We start from the raw sequence: 19,205 nt of genomic DNA on the forward strand, positions 1-19,205 counted from the left end.
GGCCTTAGCAGAGCCTCTGCGCTTTTGCGAAGAACCTTTTCCATGGCCCCAGAGAACTGGGCCCTTCCTCACTTCCCCTGAGGCATGCAGGGGGACGCGGGGTCCCGGGGACTGAGAAGTATTCCTGCGCCTTGGAAGCCGAGTCTCTGGAAACACTTCGGGTCCACCTTGGGGTCAGAGGGGACCGCATGGGGCACTGTGGTGAGCCCGAGAGCGCAAGGCCATCCAAGGGCCAGTACTCTGTCCTCCGCCCCAGCCCCCCAGCGTTCGGGGAGCTCGTCCGGGGGTCAGGTGTGTCCCCAGGCCTGAGTCGGCAGCCTCTGCTTTAAGACCACCCCAGGAGGTGCTTCTCCCAAAAGGCACCGTTGGGCTTTCACCTCAAACACTACATGGGTGTGTCTCTCCAGAAGGCCTGGTGAGGAGCCAGACTGGGGGAGGGTGATGGCCCTGGGGGCTCCCAGCTGCCGCCCAGCCCAGCATGATGCGACGACTGCCACTTCCAACCAGCTGGGCCACTGCGGGCAGCAAGCACCCTTTCTCACGCCAGGTCGGGTCACAGAGTCTGTGCCCATTCTGGACGCCCCCCCCCCTTCCACCACAGCTCTGTCCGCTGCGGGGAGCCACAACCAGCTTCACTGCTGGGAGGAAATGCACGGCAGGCGTGGGTGGGGAACCCCCAGAGGGCGCTTTGGCTGCATTTCTGCAAAAGAGGAAACGTGAGGCCACGAGCCCCCATCCTGTGATGTGCCCAGAGGGAGCCTGCTAAGGGCCACATACCCCCTCCCGTGTCCCCTCCCCCGTGCTCACGCAGCGAGACCCGGAGACTCGAGAAACTGCGGGGATCACCGAAATCCTGGGCCAGCAGCCTCCCCGTGGACGTTTCCATGCCAGACAGGCAGGGGCTCCGCAGGAACTTGGATTGGCAGCATTGTTCGGCTCTAACTGCCTAGTGACCCATTTAGAAATTAGGTTATGTTCCCGTGACTGGCTGGCGGTGGACTGGGGTGGGCTCTGGGGCTGGCTCCCTCCTTTTGTGGATGCTTTGCCAACCACCGGCCGACTGCTATCACCGAGGACAGCGGCTCACACCTTGAACCGCATGGAAGAATCACCTGGGGGCTTTAGAAATTCCAGGTGCCCGGGAGGAACCTGAGACCCATCAGAGTCTCCAAGAGGGGCCCGGGCGTCAAATCTCGTAAAGCCCCCCGGTGACTGCAACGGGCAGCGAAGGTCGAGACTCACGGTCCCGGGGGTTGCTGAGAATCCACATCAAGCCGGTGGAGACAGGTCCTCCCCCTGCCTCCTCTGGAAAACTGCTCCAGGCTTGTCCAGCCCACTCCATTCACAGCCACATCCCAGTGCAGCCTCCTCCCCACCCCGCTCCCTTTACCTTTTTATTCCCTCCGCCGGGGACGTGGGTGATGTTGTCCAGGGACCCGATCTTCGACTGGACTCTGTCCTTGAAGTCCAGCTTCTCAGACTTGACTTCCACCTGGCCGCCTCCTGAAACAACACACAGGCACCGCGCCTTGAGAGGGGGCGAGCACGCGACTCCAGGGAGACAGCAGCCTTTCCATGGCTGAGACCATCCTTCCCGTAGAAGGTGCTTTGCGCCCAAGTAAGCCCTTCCAGAGGGCTTGACAACAGTCTGCTCCCTCTCTCTCAGCAAGCTGTGCATCCAATGTTTGCTCGACAGCCCTTCCTCCTCCGTTAATGTGAGGTCAGCGTCAGCTCAGCGCAGGAGGAACGGTTCCACGCTCTAAACTGGTCGCCTTCCAAAGAGTGAAGTCTTTCTACGTCAACCTGTAAGGCACAGCCCTGCAAGATCTCGGAGTGACACGAAACGGCAAAATGCCCCCTAACCAAGGAAGGGGCCTGACCCTCCTCCGTCCTTGGACGCTGGGTGCCGAGCCCACGCACGGGAGACATGGCCTGAGGAAGAGACGGACAACGTTCCTTTCTGGAGAATGGATGAAGCCACCCGAGAAAGCTGCTCCAGCGGGGCTGGGTGGTGGCGCCAGGTGCGAGATGGTTTTCAGTGGAAGAGACAGAACCCCCATGACATGGCCCAGGGGAGCCAGAACCCGATGAGACACATTCCGCACCACGTTTCTGCCGGTCTCTCGCCCCACGGGAACGCTTGAAGTTCTGAAGCCGGCTCAAGGCGAAGTCCCTGCTCTGGTCTCCCAGGCGGGAGTCAGGTTCCAGCTCAGCGCTGGACAACGTGGTGCCACTGGCCACATGCAGCCACTCAAATTTTAATTAAATCAAATTAGTTTCTTTCATCAACTGCACTAGCCGCATTTCCAGTGCTCGACAGTCACACGTGGTTGGTGGCTACCACGCTGGACAGAGCAGGTCTAGAACATTCCCATCATCACAGAAAGATCTACAGACAGCTCTGGTTTCTACATGGTGTGGGATGGCGAGGAGAAAGGTAAGCATGGCAGAGCTCCAACCGTATTTTCTGTTGAAACGAAGTCACAGTGGGAGCACGGCGATGGCTGGTGAAGCGTCCCGCCATGTCGGCTGGGGACCAAACGGAAACAGCCCACAAGCCAGCCTCCGGGAGCCAGATCAGGCCCTCCCCAAGCTCCAGAGGCCCTACGTGCGCCCGCTTGGAGAACCACGCGTTAGGGTTTAACACCGGCATCTGCCCTCACTCCCGGCTTTGCCTTGGCCAGCACGGCTCAGGAGCGGAACAGGGCAGCCAGCCGCCCCCACCCCGGGTCCCAGCAAGTTCCACCTCCAGCGCTCCCCTCCTCAGCCGTCCCGCCATCCTTCCCCAGCCGCTTCAGGAGAAGGCACCCCCCCCTCTCCGACCCCGCCCCCCCCCCCGCCCTTCCCGCCTCCTGCAAGGGCTACCTGGCTTATGATGGATGTTGCCTAGTGAGCCGCACTTGGAGGTCACCTTGCTCAGGTCCACGGGTTTGTACACTATTTGCACCTGGAGGTGAGAGAGGATGAGCAGGAAACAAAGAATGAAACAGGATGATTTCACTGCGGGCTGAACACCATGAAAAGCTGCTGTGTCAGTCCAGGCCCTGCTGGGACAGTGCTTCCTGCAGGCCCGAGGACACCCCTAGTCACGGTGGGAAAACGTATCATTGGACTTCTGCCAACCCTGCCCCGGGGGAGTGGGTCTTCACAAAATAACTGTGGGACCACAGTGCCCTCCATCCCTCAGGGGAATACAGGACTCTGTCATGGCGCAGGCCCCACACCGCTGGTTTCAAAGGGTCACTCTTCCCCGACATGACACGGACATCACATTCAGTGCGGACAAGGTAAGAAGGGATCTGCACAATCCGTTTGTGTGACGTTTAGAAAATCGTGTTGGAAAAGCAAGGAAGCGAGGTCTGCTGGTCGCAGGGCCTCACACAGGAGCGGGCGGAGTAGGATTGATGGGTGGCCTTTCTCCCAGGACAGCCTCCCACAAACCCTAGCACCGCAGTGAGAGCGGTGACAGCAAGCAGGACCCAGAGCCGTTTGGCCACTCGGCGGGAAGAGCCAGCTGGTGCCTGGACACACACAGGTAGGGGAGGCCTCAGGGCTCCTCAGAACTGGCTGCAGGCCCAGCATGTGGCTTGGCCACGCCACCCACCCTCCAGAGGGGGTAACAACCCCTGAGTGGCCCACCAATCCCAGCCTGAGACCCAGCTCCCTGGAGGGGGCACGCCCACAGGCCTCCGCCCATAGCCAAGGTTGTGAGGGGGTGTCCCTGGATGGTCCCTGAGGAACACTTTCCAGAGCTTCCAGCAGCCACCTGTGTGAGGCCACCTGAGGGTACAAGGCGCCAGTCACCGTGGAGTGGGGAGATGGCTCCCACTTCCTGCCCCCGAGTGACCCAGGAGAGAGATGGCCTGGAGCCAGTGAACCAGAAAACAAGGAGGGAGGTTGACGTCTATCTAAATCATCTGGAACAATTCCAGATTATTTGTTAATGAAAATCGTGCTGCCATTTGCCGTTTACTGACGGAGAGTCGATGGAGGCCGACAGGTGGCCCTGGGCTGTGTGTGGGGGGTGTGTGTGCGGAGCGAGGCAAGGGGGGTGCCCAGGGGTGGCAGCCCTTGCCTGTGAGGGTGAGCAGGTGGGGAAGGAACGATTCTGAGGGAGTCAGGTCTGGGAGGCAGCGTGTGCCCAGAGGCGGGGAAGGGGCTGAGGGAGCTCCTCCTGGCATGAGGGAGAGGGAAGTAAATGTGAGCCAGCCTTCCTTCTTCCCCTCAGCCTGGATCAGGGAACAGGGAGTGGAGGGGAGGGCGTGCTGGAGGAGGAACCTGGATGGCAGAGGGAAAGGGATTGCTTGAGGACAGGAGCCAGGACAGGGGAGGTCAGGCGGACTGGAGGCCAGGAAAGGGAGGAGGCCAGGCCCTGGAGCAGAGCCCAGTGCCAGCCAGGAGTTGGGGAGATCCCGAGATGGAGCGGGGTCTGCCCGCTGGGAAGTCACCATCAGGCTCGGGAAGGGAGAGCAGCCAGCCAGAGCCTGGGGCCCAGGCCAGGGATCTAGCGCCCCAGAACACCGAAGCTGCTTGGAACCCCCCAGCCACCTCCCACCAGGAAAGCTTGCTGTGAAGGCTCCTACTGCAAACCAGCAGTGGCTTCAAGCCAAGGACGGTGCTCAGGGCCAGCCTGAGAAATCCTGGGGCTCTTTGCCAGGTCACATAGGCTGGCCGTAGACGGGCAGAGAGCGCAGGCCAGACAGGGGTGCCCCCCAGCAAGTCCCCTGACATCCTGGGCACTGCCAGCAGCCGCGGGAAGGTACTGTCTCCCCAAAACTCACGCCCGGAGGAGCAGTCTGCTGTCTGCAGTCCCCTGGACCCCGTAGCCTAGGCCTCCCCCGCACATCCGCCACCAGTCGACCGGACCGGCGTCACACGAGAGAGCACGCGGCCTTCCTCCTCTGGCCGGAGCCAGGTGTGCAGGACACCAATGCACCAGGAGTCAAGGCTGACATAGCGGCCACACTCCACTTGGAGTCCGGGGGCGTGGGTGTTCCCCACAGCTTCTCTTGGCTTCTGGGAGCAGTGGGACCAGAGAGCAGGGCCGGGGACACAGAGGGGACGTGGAGCAGACACCGGTGAGGAAGCGTTACCGAAGCGCCATGCAGCAGCGGCGGGGACCAGCGGCGGGGTCCAGATGCTCGGGGTGGGGGCAGCAGCACATTGCAAGAATAAACCTGGGGACGGGGGTTGCTGGATGCAGGGGTGCGGGCCCGGGCTGGGTACGTTCTGGAGAGAGAGCCCGCCCAGGGCTACCGCCATCCCCCTGGCACCACCAGCCGGGAGTGAGTTCCCTGCTCTCGGAAACCGTCTCCCCACCCAGGGGGGACCTCAAAGGGGCTCGGCCCTCCCACTGCGATGTGTTTAAAAGTTGGCTGTCAGCCAACTTGAGAGGCGGGGGGAGGAGGGCCGGGGAGAAGGGGCGCCTCACCTCCGATGCCCCCACTGTGAGTGGCCACAGAGCAGCCGGAGGGTAACAGCAGAGTTGACCAAGTGCATGAGTGAGAAGTGAGGATGCCAGCTCCAAATCTCAGGCCCTCACCCACTGGGGACACCAGGAGTCCCCATGACATTTGGAGGAAGCCAAATCTTAAAAGGGTGCAAAGCCGCATTTCTCCGTCAACTCCCGACCGCTGTAGGCAGTGTCCCCTCATGCACTGTTTTGGGCTCTTTGGTACCTGACGTCTCTGCCAGGGGTGGGGCTGGTTTTACACCCGAGCCCAGGCTTAGGGATCTGCTCATCCCTGGCAAATGCAGGGGACAAACATGAACAGAGACTGGACTTTTCCTGCCCTGAGGAGGACAGGAAGACACTGTGTCTGCTCGTCAGCACAGGTGAGCCAGCGGTCCACGGGGCTGTCAAGGTGAACCTGCCCGAGCCCAGTCCCAGGTGCCACCACCTTCAGCCCAACCTCACACAGGCTGTGGGGCTTCCAGGAGCCCGTGCTGGGCGGTGGGTGGTGCCCACCAGGGGTGTCATGCAGTGAGGACTTGGACTCCAGGTTTGGGATAGAGAGGGGCTCGGTCATCTTCTCTTTACCCCCTGCAGCCTGCACAGGCCAGGGGACCCACAAATGCTGGGCCAGGCCCCCTAGAACAGTGGGCACAGGCGTGGGGAGCCTGGGCTATGGGTAGTGGGAACACAGACAGACCCTGAACCGGAGAACGGTTTATTCTCTGCAATGTCTCGCAAGTGTCTACACTCATGCCGCTTCTTACAAACCAGAACCACTGTAGGGCGCAGGGAAAGTGTGAAAGTACTCACACTGCCGCCTCCTGGCACGTGTTTGATATTATCCTTTGAGCCACACTTGGACTGGACGTTGCTAAGATCCAGCTTCTTATTAATTATCTGCACCTTTGATAGCCAGAAAAAAGGATGAGTGACACCGCACGCCCAGAGCCATCCGCTCGGCGCTAACATGCCCCCTGCGTAGCTTCAGGGCAGGGAGATGAGGCGCCAGGCTGAGGGCAGGAGGCCTGAGTCTCACCTTCCCAGGGGAGCTGCCCCAGGAAGGCATCCCGAACTGGCAGTGACTGGCGGTGGGCTCCCCCTTACAACACTGGGTTCAGAAAGCACATCCACCAGGAGGCAAGTCTCACCACGAGGCCCCCCAAGAGCACGTCGGAGGCCGGTAAACCTGTACACCCAGCTCAGTGTCCACCAGGCTGGGACGGCGTGAGCAGTGGTCAGTTGTGCCACTGCATGAATAAATAACAGAAATAGCAAGTCCCATCTGTGTCCTCATTTGCACGCCTACCAGGCCCGCCAGAGCGTTCACGAGTGCTCTGTGGCTGTCCTCAGGCTGCCAGGCCCCGGAATCACCTGCAGATTTTTTTTTTAATCCCGGACCCCACCCAGACCTAGAATGAGAATCTCGGTCTCTGTGCTTCTGGAAAGCTCCCCTGGTGCTTCGTTCCAACGCTCGGCTAGGTTTGAGCAACGCTGACCTCACGGGGAGGACACAGATGGCTCTATGGAGAGAAAGACGAATCCAGACGTCCCTCTGCGTGAGATATCACTGCTTTTAGTGGTGACTGATTTTTACTCAATTTGTCTAAAAACTGAAATACACAGACAACCATGGCACAGAGAAAGGGGGGTCTGGTCTGCCAGAGCAGTGATCACCTCTTCATCCCTGGTGTCTCTCCCTGCAGGAGCTCCCTGCTTGGAAACCGTGCGCCTTCCTTTCTGTTCGTCACTGAGAATAGCCACCAGCTGGTGAGCTCCAAGTCCCCAGTAAGAGCCAGCACTGCCCTCTGAAATTCTGGAAATGGCACCAACCCCTCCATTGTGTCCTTTGTGAATGCCAGGTGGGGGCCGCTGCTCCGGAGACTTGGGATCCGTGAGGGTAGCTGTGGCTGGGGGGGTCGCAGAGCCCCAGCCTGGCTTGTGGGGGGGAAGGGTCCCAAACCCTGACCCCAGACCAGAGCCGGACCTCAAGGGGGCCACAGGTCCTCTGCAAAACGAGGAAATGTGGACGTGAGAGCAAATCTGTCCATCCTACTTTTCCGTGTTAAAATGGCCTTTCCTTGATTAAATTATTAGTTATTAAATTACATTGGCAGCAGCTCACATTTATCATTTTTAGATGTCCTTAGCCTGACAAAGTAATCTTCTCTTGGACCCCATCCTGTTTTTTCCCTAATCTTACTGGTCTGGATCAAAACACCCGGGTAAGCACACACCTGCCCCACCTTTTTCATTCTCGTCTATGTTCCTTTAAAATAAAAAGCTATGTATTTTTTTTAATTAGAAAAGTAACATAACGTTATGATTTTGAAAAATAGTTTAAAAAAAGCAAAAAAACAAATCCGTCTCCCTGCCACCATAGCACAACCACAATCACTTTTTGTTCTGTTCCCTCGAAGTCACAGACCTACAAATAACTACCGTCATGTACATAGAAAGGGTAGTAATTCTTTACATACACATTTATATCTTGCTTTATCAAGTATCATCACCTTCTAAGCATTTGTCTTACCTACAGTCATGAAAAGCATTATTTTAAATAATATGTCATATTCCGTTTTATGACATCTGTATGGTCAGATATTTATTTTGAATAATAGAGACAGTCTGGCCACGCACATCTTTCTGCAAGGAGTTCTTTCTGTTTTATGGATTATTTTCATAGCAGAGTCCCAGAAGTAGAATTTCTGGGTCAAAGTTATAAATATTCTAAAGATTGTCAATACGACTCTCCAAGTGGCTTTCTGAAAGGATCGGATTACTTTACCCTGTGAGCACCATCGAGAAAGTCAGTTTCACCACACGGCTGCCAGTGTCAGACATTTAAAGACTTGGTTTGCTTTCTTTGACTAAAATAAATGGGACTGCATTGTTGGTTTCTCCTGCATTTTTTTTTTTTTATTGTTATGAAATTGCTCCTCTGCCCCCTTTTTGCTGGTAGATGTATTTTTTTTCCCTACAAATATTTCGGTCTTTATAGACTCAAATTCTTTGTCATTTCTTCTCTGGTTTTTATTTTTTATTTATTTATTTTTTAAGAGAGGGAGAGAGAGAATCTGAAGCAGGCTCCATGCCCAGTGTGGAGCCCAACGCGGGGCTTGATCTCATGACCCTGACGCCATGACCTGAGCCAAAATCAAGAGTCAGATGCTTAACTGACGGAGCTACCTAGGTGCCCCTCTTCTCCGGTTTTTAAATGTAAAAGCCACTCCTCATTTAGAGGTTGGGTAAAATCTAATTCCACATCCTCTTCCTCACCTGCCATGCTCCTAATTTAGTGATGAGGAGGCCCACGGCGGCCCTGAGAGGTTCAGCGACCTTCTCACATCAGGCAGTGACTACGGCCACCTACGTGACAACAAAGCTTCGCCCCAGCTGTCCCCAAGCCGGGTGTCTCATACACCAAGTACAAAGGACACTCCTGGTGGACACTGCAATCCTCTCCTGCCAGGGGGCAGATGCAGTGACCGTGCCTCAGCCCAGGCCGGAGCGGGACAGGCCTTCTCACACTGCTCCTCACGGACTCACTGCTGCCCCTCGGCACAGTGTCTCTGAATTAGTTCACGCCACACTCAGATTTTAAGGAGTGGGACCCAAACTCCTTCTGTGGGGATCGTGTTTTACTCATCCCTTTCCACGGGTTAAGTCCCAGAAGAAGGCGTGCCTGCTTTCACAAAGGCACTGGAGCAGTGTAGTATTAGAAAAAACACACACACAAACACACCAGATATTAACACAACAAAATTAAAAGGATAATGGTCAAAGAAGGAGAGGTCATCGGGACTGACAATGAGACTGATCATTACACTAAACTCCGAGCTTCCTGGAAGCCAAGGCGAAATGGGAAACCTGATGAGCTACGTAGTCTTCCTTATCTGACAAAGAAAACTTACCAGTTTTGCAAGGAAGATAACCTTGTTTTCTGAACGAATCCATTTAAGAAATTCATCAAATGAACTTAGCGACATTAAGCAACAAGATCTGCAACATACGTAGACATTCTTTTTTATGTGGCTTTTTCTCGTTCCAATCCCACAAAAAAGGCAACAAGTTTTGTTTTGTTTTTGTGGGATTTGGCAGGAGACATAAGGAATTTACAAAGCAGAATTGCTGTTAGTTGTCAAATTAAGTCAACACCCTTTACAGAGTGTTAGATTTACAGAAGGGAGATAAAAGGGTTGGCATTAGGAAACTGGAATCCAGAAACTTAATTTCTCGGCTAGGGCAACGTGTAGGATGTTGAACCTCGGCTCTGGGCAGACACTGAAAATCCTCATCAAAGGAAAGAACAATGTTTTCGAAGCTCCAAATTTTGATCCAGGAGACTCACAGTCAAGGGAGAGATTCCTGCGGTCAGGGTTTGATCCGGGAGGAGAGGCGGGGGCGGGGCAGGGCTAAGGACAACTCCACTTCAGTTTTGTCCATTTCCTTGAGGACCTGAAGCTGTCCCAAATGCTCCCCGGGCCTTGATCTGATTCTGTGTGGGCTCAGAGCTCTCGAGGTGCTCCAGATGGCCCAGTCCTCCCCCCAGGAGCTCCCAGGCTGGCCCAGCACCCACCGGCCATCCCGGGCAAGGCCTGTCTGCAACACAGCCTGGTGCTTGCGGGGTTCAACCTGGCTCCACTAGAGTCGACATACCCGGTGCATCTTTAAAATGATGGGATTTACACAAGATTGTTCAGAGATACAGATGCTGTGCACAGGGAGGGGTGCCCGGTGGACCTGGGAGTTACAGGGCTGTCCCGGGGGAGGGTCCCAGCCTGGCTCCGCAGGGACGGGCAGGTTCAGCTGAGTGAGTCCCTGGCCCTGATCCCGGAGAGGCAGACTATCCCAGGTACAAGCCGACTTAACTTACTCTACGTAAATGTTCTCTGTGTGTGCTTTCTGCAACAAGAACTGGGACTCTGTCACTAAACATAATGAATTTTTAATTTACAGTTGTCAGGGCGCCAGCGTGGAAAGAGACACATCGTTCTGTTGCCATCTTGTGGCCACCTGGAATATTGCAGCCTGAGGCCCTGGGGTGGGTGGCTCTTGGTTGGTTTCTGAACTGCCTGGAGTCCTGCAACTCCTGGACATCCTCAGAGCCAATCAGACCACCCCCACGTTTGGATCCCTGAGCGCTTTCCCAGCCATGACTTCCTAAACCTTGGCAGACACAGGCACTGCCCCAATTCTGACCAGGGGGCCTTGGCCCCAAGTGAGCTCCGTCTCTGTCCCCTACCCTGGATGGTCCCTGGGACCTCTGTGCTTCCCTCTGTGCTCTGCACTGAGCTCACAGAAGGGCTGCTGAGGGCTCTCAGTGGGGTTGCCTTAACCTCACGGGGCCCTCACCGGCTCTGCCTTTCAACTCTGATCCTCCCAACCTCATTCCCCAAGATCCACGGACCATAGGGCCTGAGGCTCCCTCCCTGCGGGCAGTGCCCTTCCCCACCCTCCTCCTTCTCCATCCTGTCCTGTCCTGGCAGGGCAAACAACCAGCTGGTTCACCACAGACCCAGCAGGGACCTCCCTTGATCGGCCGGCAACTCCAGCCTAAACCCATGTCCTAGATTTATTTTGCTTTTGCCCTGAATGTCTCCAGGGTGTGGTTTCCCTCTGTCCTCTCTCAGCCCGTGAACCCAGAACTCTTTGCAGGGGACCATCCTTTCAGAGACCAATGGTGGTCCCCAAAAGGGTCTGTCCTGTCTTCTCTGACTTGTGGGTGACACCTCACATTGTGGGTGACTGTCCATAACACAGGTGACTCTCCTTGTGGGGGACCCTCAGTGTGCGGGTCCACATATCCTTCCCTGGCCAACCTGTCCTCTTGCCCCTTTTTCTCTAGGCCTTGGGGGCAGGAACTCTCCGCACAGAGCCCTGGCGCTCAGACGTGCCCGAGGACTGTCGAGGGAATGAATGAATAAAGGACAGGAGGAAGGAACCAGCTTTCCGTGCTATCGTCTGTCCTACTGTACTTGTGTTTTCGAATTTATTTCTGCTCTTACCTTTGTGCCTGCATTCTTACTTTTCCATTCTTTTTTCCCTCCACTAAAAACATAATTGCTCTGCTGTGGCCATTTAATTTTTTTTTTAAATAACAAAAGCATTTAAAATGATGAATTCTGGGGCACCTGGGTGGCTCAGTTGGTTAAATGTCTGCTTTCAGCTCAGAACATGATCTCAGGGTCCTAGGTTAGTGGGGAGCCTGCTTCCCCCTCTCCCTCTGCTGCTCCCCCTGCTTGTGCTCTCTGTCTCTGTCAAATAAATAAATGAAATCTTTAAAAAAAATAAAATAAAATTATGAATTCCTTCTAAGTACAATTTGGGGGCACAGCCACGTGACATATGGTGTCTGTTACCAATGCATGCGGAAAAGGCCTTCTTTGTCTCCAAACCGAACAGTAAGTGACACAGGACAATTTTTTAATTCCCATGTATTTGTGGTAATGTTCGTGGTATGCACAAAATCAAGTTCTGGGGCAGGACGCTGAGGGAACAGACGAGTGCTATTGCTGTTTCCCTATATTTATAGGTCTTTTTTTTTTTTTTTTACAGACTATATGCATAATTGGCATAACATCTGATAAATCCTGTGTCATACAGTTTAATTCCTGGTATTTGAAAATTTCCTTTCTCGATTACAGGGACTTTCTATGTCCTTCTATTTTTTGCTTTACTATCATCTACTGTAACACTTCCAGTTACAATGTATTCCTATCCATGTTTTTCTGATTAGAAATGTTTTCACTAGAAAATTTGGGAGGAAAGGGAAAAACACACAATCTCTATGAGTCACGATTGGCATTTTGTCATAGTTTTTTTCTCTGCAAACTTTATCAATAGTAGGCAAAACTTGAATATTCCTACACTATAATTTTTAACTTCATAGTATAACATTTATAAATGTTTATATAAAAAAATTTTCAAGATATTTTTAGTGGCTACATAATATTTTATAGTATGGCATTACCATTAATTACCCCTCTGTTGTCAGGCATTTAAATTGTTTTGTTTTGCAATTATAAATAAAGTTCAACACACACTTTTGTGCTTACTGCTTTTTCTAAGTTTTGGGTTTTCTTCCTTTCCCTGATTTTAGAGTACAAAGCACTCTCTTGTTCTGTGTGAGGCTATGGGGACCCAAAGATCTCAAGGTGACCTTCAGCTGAGTCCAGAGGAAGGAGACAAGAGACCCTTTGACAGATCACTGGTTAGGGCGACTGAAGTTGTGAAAACCATGGGCATTCCTTCATTCTGTCCAGAAGGACTGGGCTGATTTGCAGCCCCTGCGGGATGAAAGGATGTCAGTTTCACGTCACTTACACCTGTAGTGAGTAGTTTGGTTTTTTAAATGTGTTTGAAATGCTGGTTCTTTGTCTCTGTGTCTGAACACCTCCCCACCCAAGAACAGGGCTAGGACAAAAGTCAGGGCCGGGCTGCAGGACACAGGGGCTGGCCTAGGCTGGGAATGGGCTGACCGAGGAGGCAGGGGCATGGAATCTGAGAACGGACAGGGTCAGGACTGAAGGAGGAAAATCAGTCCTCAGATCCAGGGTGCACAGGAGACCCTAGTTGAGGTCGACCAGAGCCAACAGGTGAGAATCTGGGTCTCATCGGGGACTGCACATTCAGAACACCTGGGGAGGCTCCCCAGGAGATTCTAATGGGCTTGGGGAAGGCTCTGGCACTGGGGCTTTTAAGAGCCCCCCCCCCCCCAGCAGAGACACACTCCCAGGTGATTCTCTTGCAGTCAGGTAGGGGAGTAGGCATGTGGTCCCAATGCCGGCCTGCCTTGTCTTCTCCTCCAACCTTTGGTGGACTCAGCTGCTTCTGTTAAAGTGGCCAAGGGACTATCTGCATTTTCCTTTAAAAATAATTCCGTTCTGGAATCTTTAAGCAATATCTGCTCGTAGTAGCAAATCATGAAAACAGAGCAAAGGACAAAGCAGAACACAGGTGTTTTACATTTTTTTCCCAGCCACTGATTTACATTGATCCTCTGCGTTTTCAGTCTCTGCAGGTTTTTCAAACTGGACCCTCTTGCTTCTCCTTCTTCAACGAGACCACCTGTTTAGGGGGTGGCGGTATTCTTCAGACTCACAGCGCCATCCCTGTTTGCAGCCGAAATAAGCACGGACTAAGCACGTATGGTCTGTCAGGCCCTACGGGAGGCCACAGGGCCCCAACGATCTCAAGGAGACCTCACGGAAACTTTAGTCCAGGCATTTTGAAGGCCCTCTCCACGGATCCCATGTGCCTTCTTTCCTGTTTCTTGGCTCTTCGTTTTCTCTGGAGATTAATGTTGCTCTTTGTTATGGCTGAGGTTTTCTTTGTTTCTGGCAATTTTCTAGGTTTTCCATGGGATTTAAGGGAAGCTGTTACTCGTCCTTTGGCTACTTCCCTGCCTCTTCCCCCCCAGAGTCCGGAACAAAGTTGCCCTCCCCCTTTAACCCTTCAGTAGTGTGGGGACCTGGGTCTGTGCCCAGCATGGTGAGGTCATAGGGAGGGGGGAGTGGGCCCCTCGGAGGCTCAAGTCACTGGACCCCCAACCACCAGACTCCTCCTCCCCCACAGACAGGGCAGCCCTGGGTGTGAGGGGCAGATTCTGGCCCCGGAAGGGTTTTCAGTAGGAAATGCTCAGCCCCGGCACTGGGTTCTCTGCAGAACTGCTGGAACTGGGCCGGGGGTGCCCACACTTCCCGAACCAACCTCAGAGGAACTCAGGGCTGGCGGCGGGATGCAGCCGGGGCTGATGGAGGTACAGCCGGGGCTGGCAGGGAGCGGTGGCTGTTTGCTGATGTGTGATAGCCCATGGGCTGGGGGACGCTGATGGTGAGTTTCCCTCTTGCAGCCACGAGTTGTCCTGAGACGCTGGTCACAGCCACACACTGTTCTTGTAGGTGCAGAGCTGGCTGTGTGGGGTTGTTTTCCGTTTTTCAGCACGAGGGGCAAATGGTCCCTCAATGCTATGAAAACAGGGCACACGTGGGGTGCTCACAGCACTGAGGGAGGTGTGCCAACACCAGTGGGAACATCCCACCACCTTGGCAATCCTCTGCCTGCAAAGCTCCACAGAGAGGTCAACTTCAAGCCAACACCCCAGCTGCCCAGAGCCCCTTCTGGAAGGACACAGGCATCTTTACAAGGAGTAGCCAAGGCAAACACCACAGAAAAATAAACATGGGTGCAGTGCCCACCCTGTGGACCACAGACCATGAGCCCCAGGCCTCTACCCTGAGAGGCACCCAGACCTCCCAACTGGGCAGGACTCTTTGGACCCCACAGAGAAGAAAAGCCAGAGGAGGCCCTGAGGCTCCACGGGGAGCAAAGCACAGGGTTTTGGTTAAGGCACCAACGTGGACAGAAAGCCCTGAGACGCTCTCCCTTCATGGTGACCCAGGCCCCAGCCAAGAGGGACATCAATAGTGCCAAGGGCTCCCACTGTGGGGGGAGATGAGTGGTTCTGACTGATTAAAGGGAAATGATGGCTCTGGGGTCTGTAACATCCCCCCAGCACAGCAGGAGGCTCATAGCCCCCCAAACAGCCCAAGCCCGGGAGGCCCAACACATCTGTGCTCCTAACAGTGGAGTCTGGGTCCTTTGTACTCCACACAAGCCACCTGTTCTCCCTTCTCCATCCCCCCAAGCCCTGGTGCTGGGAGGGGGAAGGCTGCTAGGGGCTGAACTGTGTCCCCCCAAATTCATATGCTGATGTCTTAACTCTCAGTGCCTCAGAATGGGACCATATTTGGAGATGGGGTCTTTCAAGAGGTGGGCCCCCATCTATGACGGGTGTTCTTAGAGAAAGGAGAGACTGGGACAGAGAGACACCCAGACAAAAGACCACATGAGGACACAAGACAGCTGCCATCCACATGCCAAGCAGAGGGACCTCAAAAAAACCAGTCCCGACGATACCTTGATCTTGGACTTCTGGCATACAGAACAGTGAGGAAATACATTTCTGTCATATAAGCTGCCCGGTCTGTGGTCTTTTGTACGTCAGCCTTGGGAAACTCATACAACGGGGGGGCAGGGGAGGAGGAGGAGGGGCTCCAGGTCAGTCCCCACCTCCCACCACCTTAGACCTTCGGAAGCTCACAGTTCTCCACCTTTAGGAAACCCAAAGATTTCATGAGTGCCCACTTGCCCCAAAGAACCGGTTGTTCAAAATGGCACCCCAAATTCCCCCAGAACTGAGGATTAGAGAGAAACTTAACCTAAAGAAATGTCCAACAAACGCCAGAGACACTCACCTACGGGTTGGTCACGTCATGTTCTAAAAACAAGACAGGCTGGGGAGCCCTGTGGGTGCCCCCAGGTCATGGAGATACAACCACCCTCATAATCTCAGGGACTGTCCCGTCAGCAGGGGCTCAAACAGGGAAGGACAGAGCCAGCACTTTGTCTTCCCTGAGCGGGGCACTCGCGGCGTGGTGGTGACCCCAACACAGAACGAACCACAGCTGTCTTTCCTCGCAGAGATCGGGAGGGACCGGGGTGCTGGGTGAGGGCTGGGGTCAGAGTCCCTTGCCCGCCTCTGCCGCAGGTGTGGGGGGACCCGCACCCGTTCTCCCGGCCTCCTGGCCCAGCATACGCCCAGCCAGCCCCCCAACGTGCACCCTTACCTTCCCGCCTCCCGGCTGGTGTTTCAGGTTCTCGGTGGAGCCGATCTTGGATCTGACATTCTTCAGGTCTGGCATGGGGACGGGAGCGGTCTGCAGGCGGCTCTTAGCTGAAGATGGCGACTTGGGTGGAGTGCGGACCACCGCCACCTTCTTGGGTTCCCGGGTGGGTGGGGTTGGCAGGGATGGGGTGCGGGAGCGGCTGCCAGGAGTGCCTGGGGAGCCAGGGCTGCTGTAGCCACTGCGATCCCCAGATTTCCCAGATTCACCTGGAGAGACAGGAGGCAGTGAGGCCAGCACTTGGGGTGGGTGGGAGCCAGAAAAGTCCCTGGGGGCTGCCTGTCCCGAGGGCCCACTCCCAGACTCAGGGCCAGTTAGGCAGGTGGGAAGCAGGTCAGAGGCTCCGCTAAGGTAGCAGGAGGCACCCTTGACCTCATTTCTAAACACATGTCTCTTCTTCCAGGCCTTGTCACGTAGGGACAGAGACTGTCTCCCAGGGAGGAAACAGAGCAGTCACTGAGGACCGCCCGGTACCCTTTCCCAAGACCAACTCTGCCTATGGCCCTGGGGTCAAGAGACTGGGCCCAGCTAGCTGTGTGGTCTCAGACAAGTCACCTGACCTCTCAGAGCTTACGGGCCTCAACTGGAACTGGGGAATAATGGCAATGCCCGCAGTGAGGGCGCCAGGCATGGATACGTGCAGATGCACTCTGAAAAACCCTAGTGCCATACTACGTGGCTTTTCCCTGAATGAGCATGACACAGTGACAGGACCAGGGGCCACCCTTGTCTGGGTCTATTAGACCCTTTATCCCCTGGGTGAATTTTAAGCTGTTCAGCAATTCCAGGCCCCTTTCCCAGCAGGCCCCTGCACAGCCTCCCCAATTTCTCTGTGGCACGTGGGCTCTAGAATAGTATGCCTGCTCTGGGTGCACCTGTTCCTCGCTCTCCGGACAAGCCACGCCGCCTTGTGCCTCCCTGCCCTGACCTGCCCTCTCCAAGAACTCGCTTCCCCTATGCCCATGCATGGCGGGCCGTGCACCTTTCCCAACTGCGGGGAAGGCTGCTAGAGCTGGTCTTTCCCCAACAGGACTCGGTCCTGGGCTGCTCAGCCTGCTTCCATCCTGCCCGTCCCAGACCCTGTGCACTCTGTAGGTACTAATCCCTGCGTCCGCATCTCCAGAGCCTCGGGTCAGGTGCAGGACCTGTAAGATGCAGATTCCTGGGCCCGTCCAGACCTGGGATGACAGAACCCCCGGGGCTAGGGCCTGCCCTGCCGGCTCCTCCCACGTTCACTGGCGACTCCTGAGCACGTCTGAGTCTCAGAGCCACGGGGCTAGAGGCTCTGGGTGAGGGCCCGGGTGAGCCACCCGCACTGAGGGTGCCTGAGCTCTATGGGCGCCTCCAAGCTTCCCAGAGACCCTGGCCCTGCCCCAGGAACCATCTGTACCAAACCAGGACCTGCAGGCTGCGCCCTGGAGAAGGGGGGCTCTTGGTTGGAAGCGCCGGGCAGCCCCAAAAAGGCCACTTCTCTCGTCAAGAGGAAGAGGAAGCATCACCATTTTTAGAGTCTGCATTTCCATGTCTGTTGGACAGTCATAAGGTCGCCAACATCGGGAAACAACGGAAGGGACCTCTGTGCCAGGCCCAGCCCCCCATCCCCCCGCTCCTGCCCGCAGGCGCACGGGCTGACCACGGCACTTGGGGCTGGCTGCAAATCCTTTCTGTACCTCTTAATTGCAGACTGACCTTGGGCAGGCCACTCAACCTCCTAAGCCTGCATCCTCACCTGGAAAACAGGGAGGGCGGCCCCGGCCCACCTGGCTGATCTGAAGGCTGGCTGCAGCACCAGGGCCAGCACCCGGTGCAGAGGCGAGCGCGCCCCACACTCATTAATAAAAGGCAGCGGGAACTGCACACCTCCACCTCGGTCCAAGCCTCCAGCACCCACCAACAGCTGGAGACGCGTGCTCCCTGCCCCCCAGAGCCTCGGCTGAGGTACATGAGGACACACGGGAATCGGATAGTCCGTCAGACAGATGCATCTGCGTGAGCCACAAGAGCAGGAATACGGACGGCTCTGCATTCAGGTTCAAGCAGCTGGTCATCCCTGCTCTCAAAACCTAGGCCAACAAACAGCCACACACAAACAGCGCGTGCCCCACTGGGCGAAGCGGCCCCCCAATTACCTCGCTCGGATTTTACCCCTGCAGGGGGTGGTTTTCTCTGCACTTGCTTGGTAGCTTAAAAAGAAAAATCCACAGAAAGCCTCATTATAATCAAGCTTAAACGGGGCCTCCGTGAAATCTTCATGCTGTAGGCACCAGCCAGGCCACACGGCAGAGGTGAGCCAGGCGGAGAGTGCGTTCAGGGAGCAGGGGTCCCGACTGGCAGGACACAGGTCAAGGTGGCCCACAGAGGTCTGTCCCCCCACAAGCTGCCACGCACACGCAGATACGATCCAAAGAGAAAGGCACATTCTCATTCCCCGTTTTGTGAGTTGTTGTGTGAACACGTCAACTGGCTTAAGGCCGAGCAAAGAAAAGCAAGATCAAAATCACTCATACAATTCAAATACGATTACGTGAATTAGCCTTCTGTCACATGAATTCCAGACAGGAAGAAACCATCCAGCCGGTGTCCGTGAGCAGCACGTTCTTGCAGGCATCACCCCAGGGCAAAGGAGGCAAACACCACCGCAAAAACATGCAGACGAAGGGCTCTGAGCTGCCACCCCGCCGGCACACGGCAGAGACACCCGGAACCAGGCCGGGCCTCTCGAGGCTCGTACAAGATCCACGGGCCACTGAGCGCCACCCCAAGCCAAGGTGGCCAGATGCCCCCCAAGCTGTGTAGAAGCCAAACCCAGTCTCCTGGGGCAGGGCCCCTGGGGGTGGGGGGAGGGGGAGGAGCTCAGCCTGGCTGTCTCTCCTCCCCAAAGAGGGCAGCTACTCTTTATAGCACCCCTGGGAGCAGATTCGCTCCCCGGAAGCCTGCCTGGTACTCAGAACTAGGTGGCCTTTACTGACACGAGCGCAGGTGCCCAGCCGAGCCGCGCCAGTCCTGCCAACCGGCCCACTCCAGCAAGTTCAGCTGTGCAGCGGCCACATCTGCTGTGAGGTCAC

The 19,205-nt window shown here is 55.5% G+C and overlaps 1 protein-coding gene across 31 annotated transcripts in view; it reads right to left on the minus strand.

Moving 5' to 3' along the window:
* The window catches only part of MAPT (microtubule associated protein tau), a 95,484-nt gene that overhangs the window by 3,920 nt on the left and 72,359 nt on the right, over positions 1-19,205 (minus strand). For 16 of the 31 annotated variants that reach the window (XM_048225361.2, XM_044389157.3, XM_044389166.3 and 13 more), the window contains 5 exons: positions 18,270-18,323; positions 16,084-16,349; positions 6,266-6,358; positions 2,866-2,947; positions 1,391-1,503 (listed from right to left, as the gene is read on the minus strand). In XM_048225361.2, the coding sequence (XP_048081318.1) occupies positions 1,391-1,503; positions 2,866-2,947; positions 6,266-6,358; positions 16,084-16,349; positions 18,270-18,323 (608 nt within the window). The remainder of the gene's footprint in view (positions 1-1,390; positions 1,504-2,865; positions 2,948-6,265; positions 6,359-16,083; positions 16,350-18,269; positions 18,324-19,205) is intronic. The other 15 variants (XM_057318248.1, XM_044389160.3, XM_057318249.1 and 12 more) reach the window with 3 other exon arrangements.

This window comes from Ursus arctos, unplaced genomic scaffold, assembly GCF_023065955.2.
Source record: "Ursus arctos isolate Adak ecotype North America unplaced genomic scaffold, UrsArc2.0 scaffold_24, whole genome shotgun sequence".
Lineage (NCBI taxonomy): Eukaryota > Metazoa > Chordata > Mammalia > Carnivora > Ursidae > Ursus > Ursus arctos.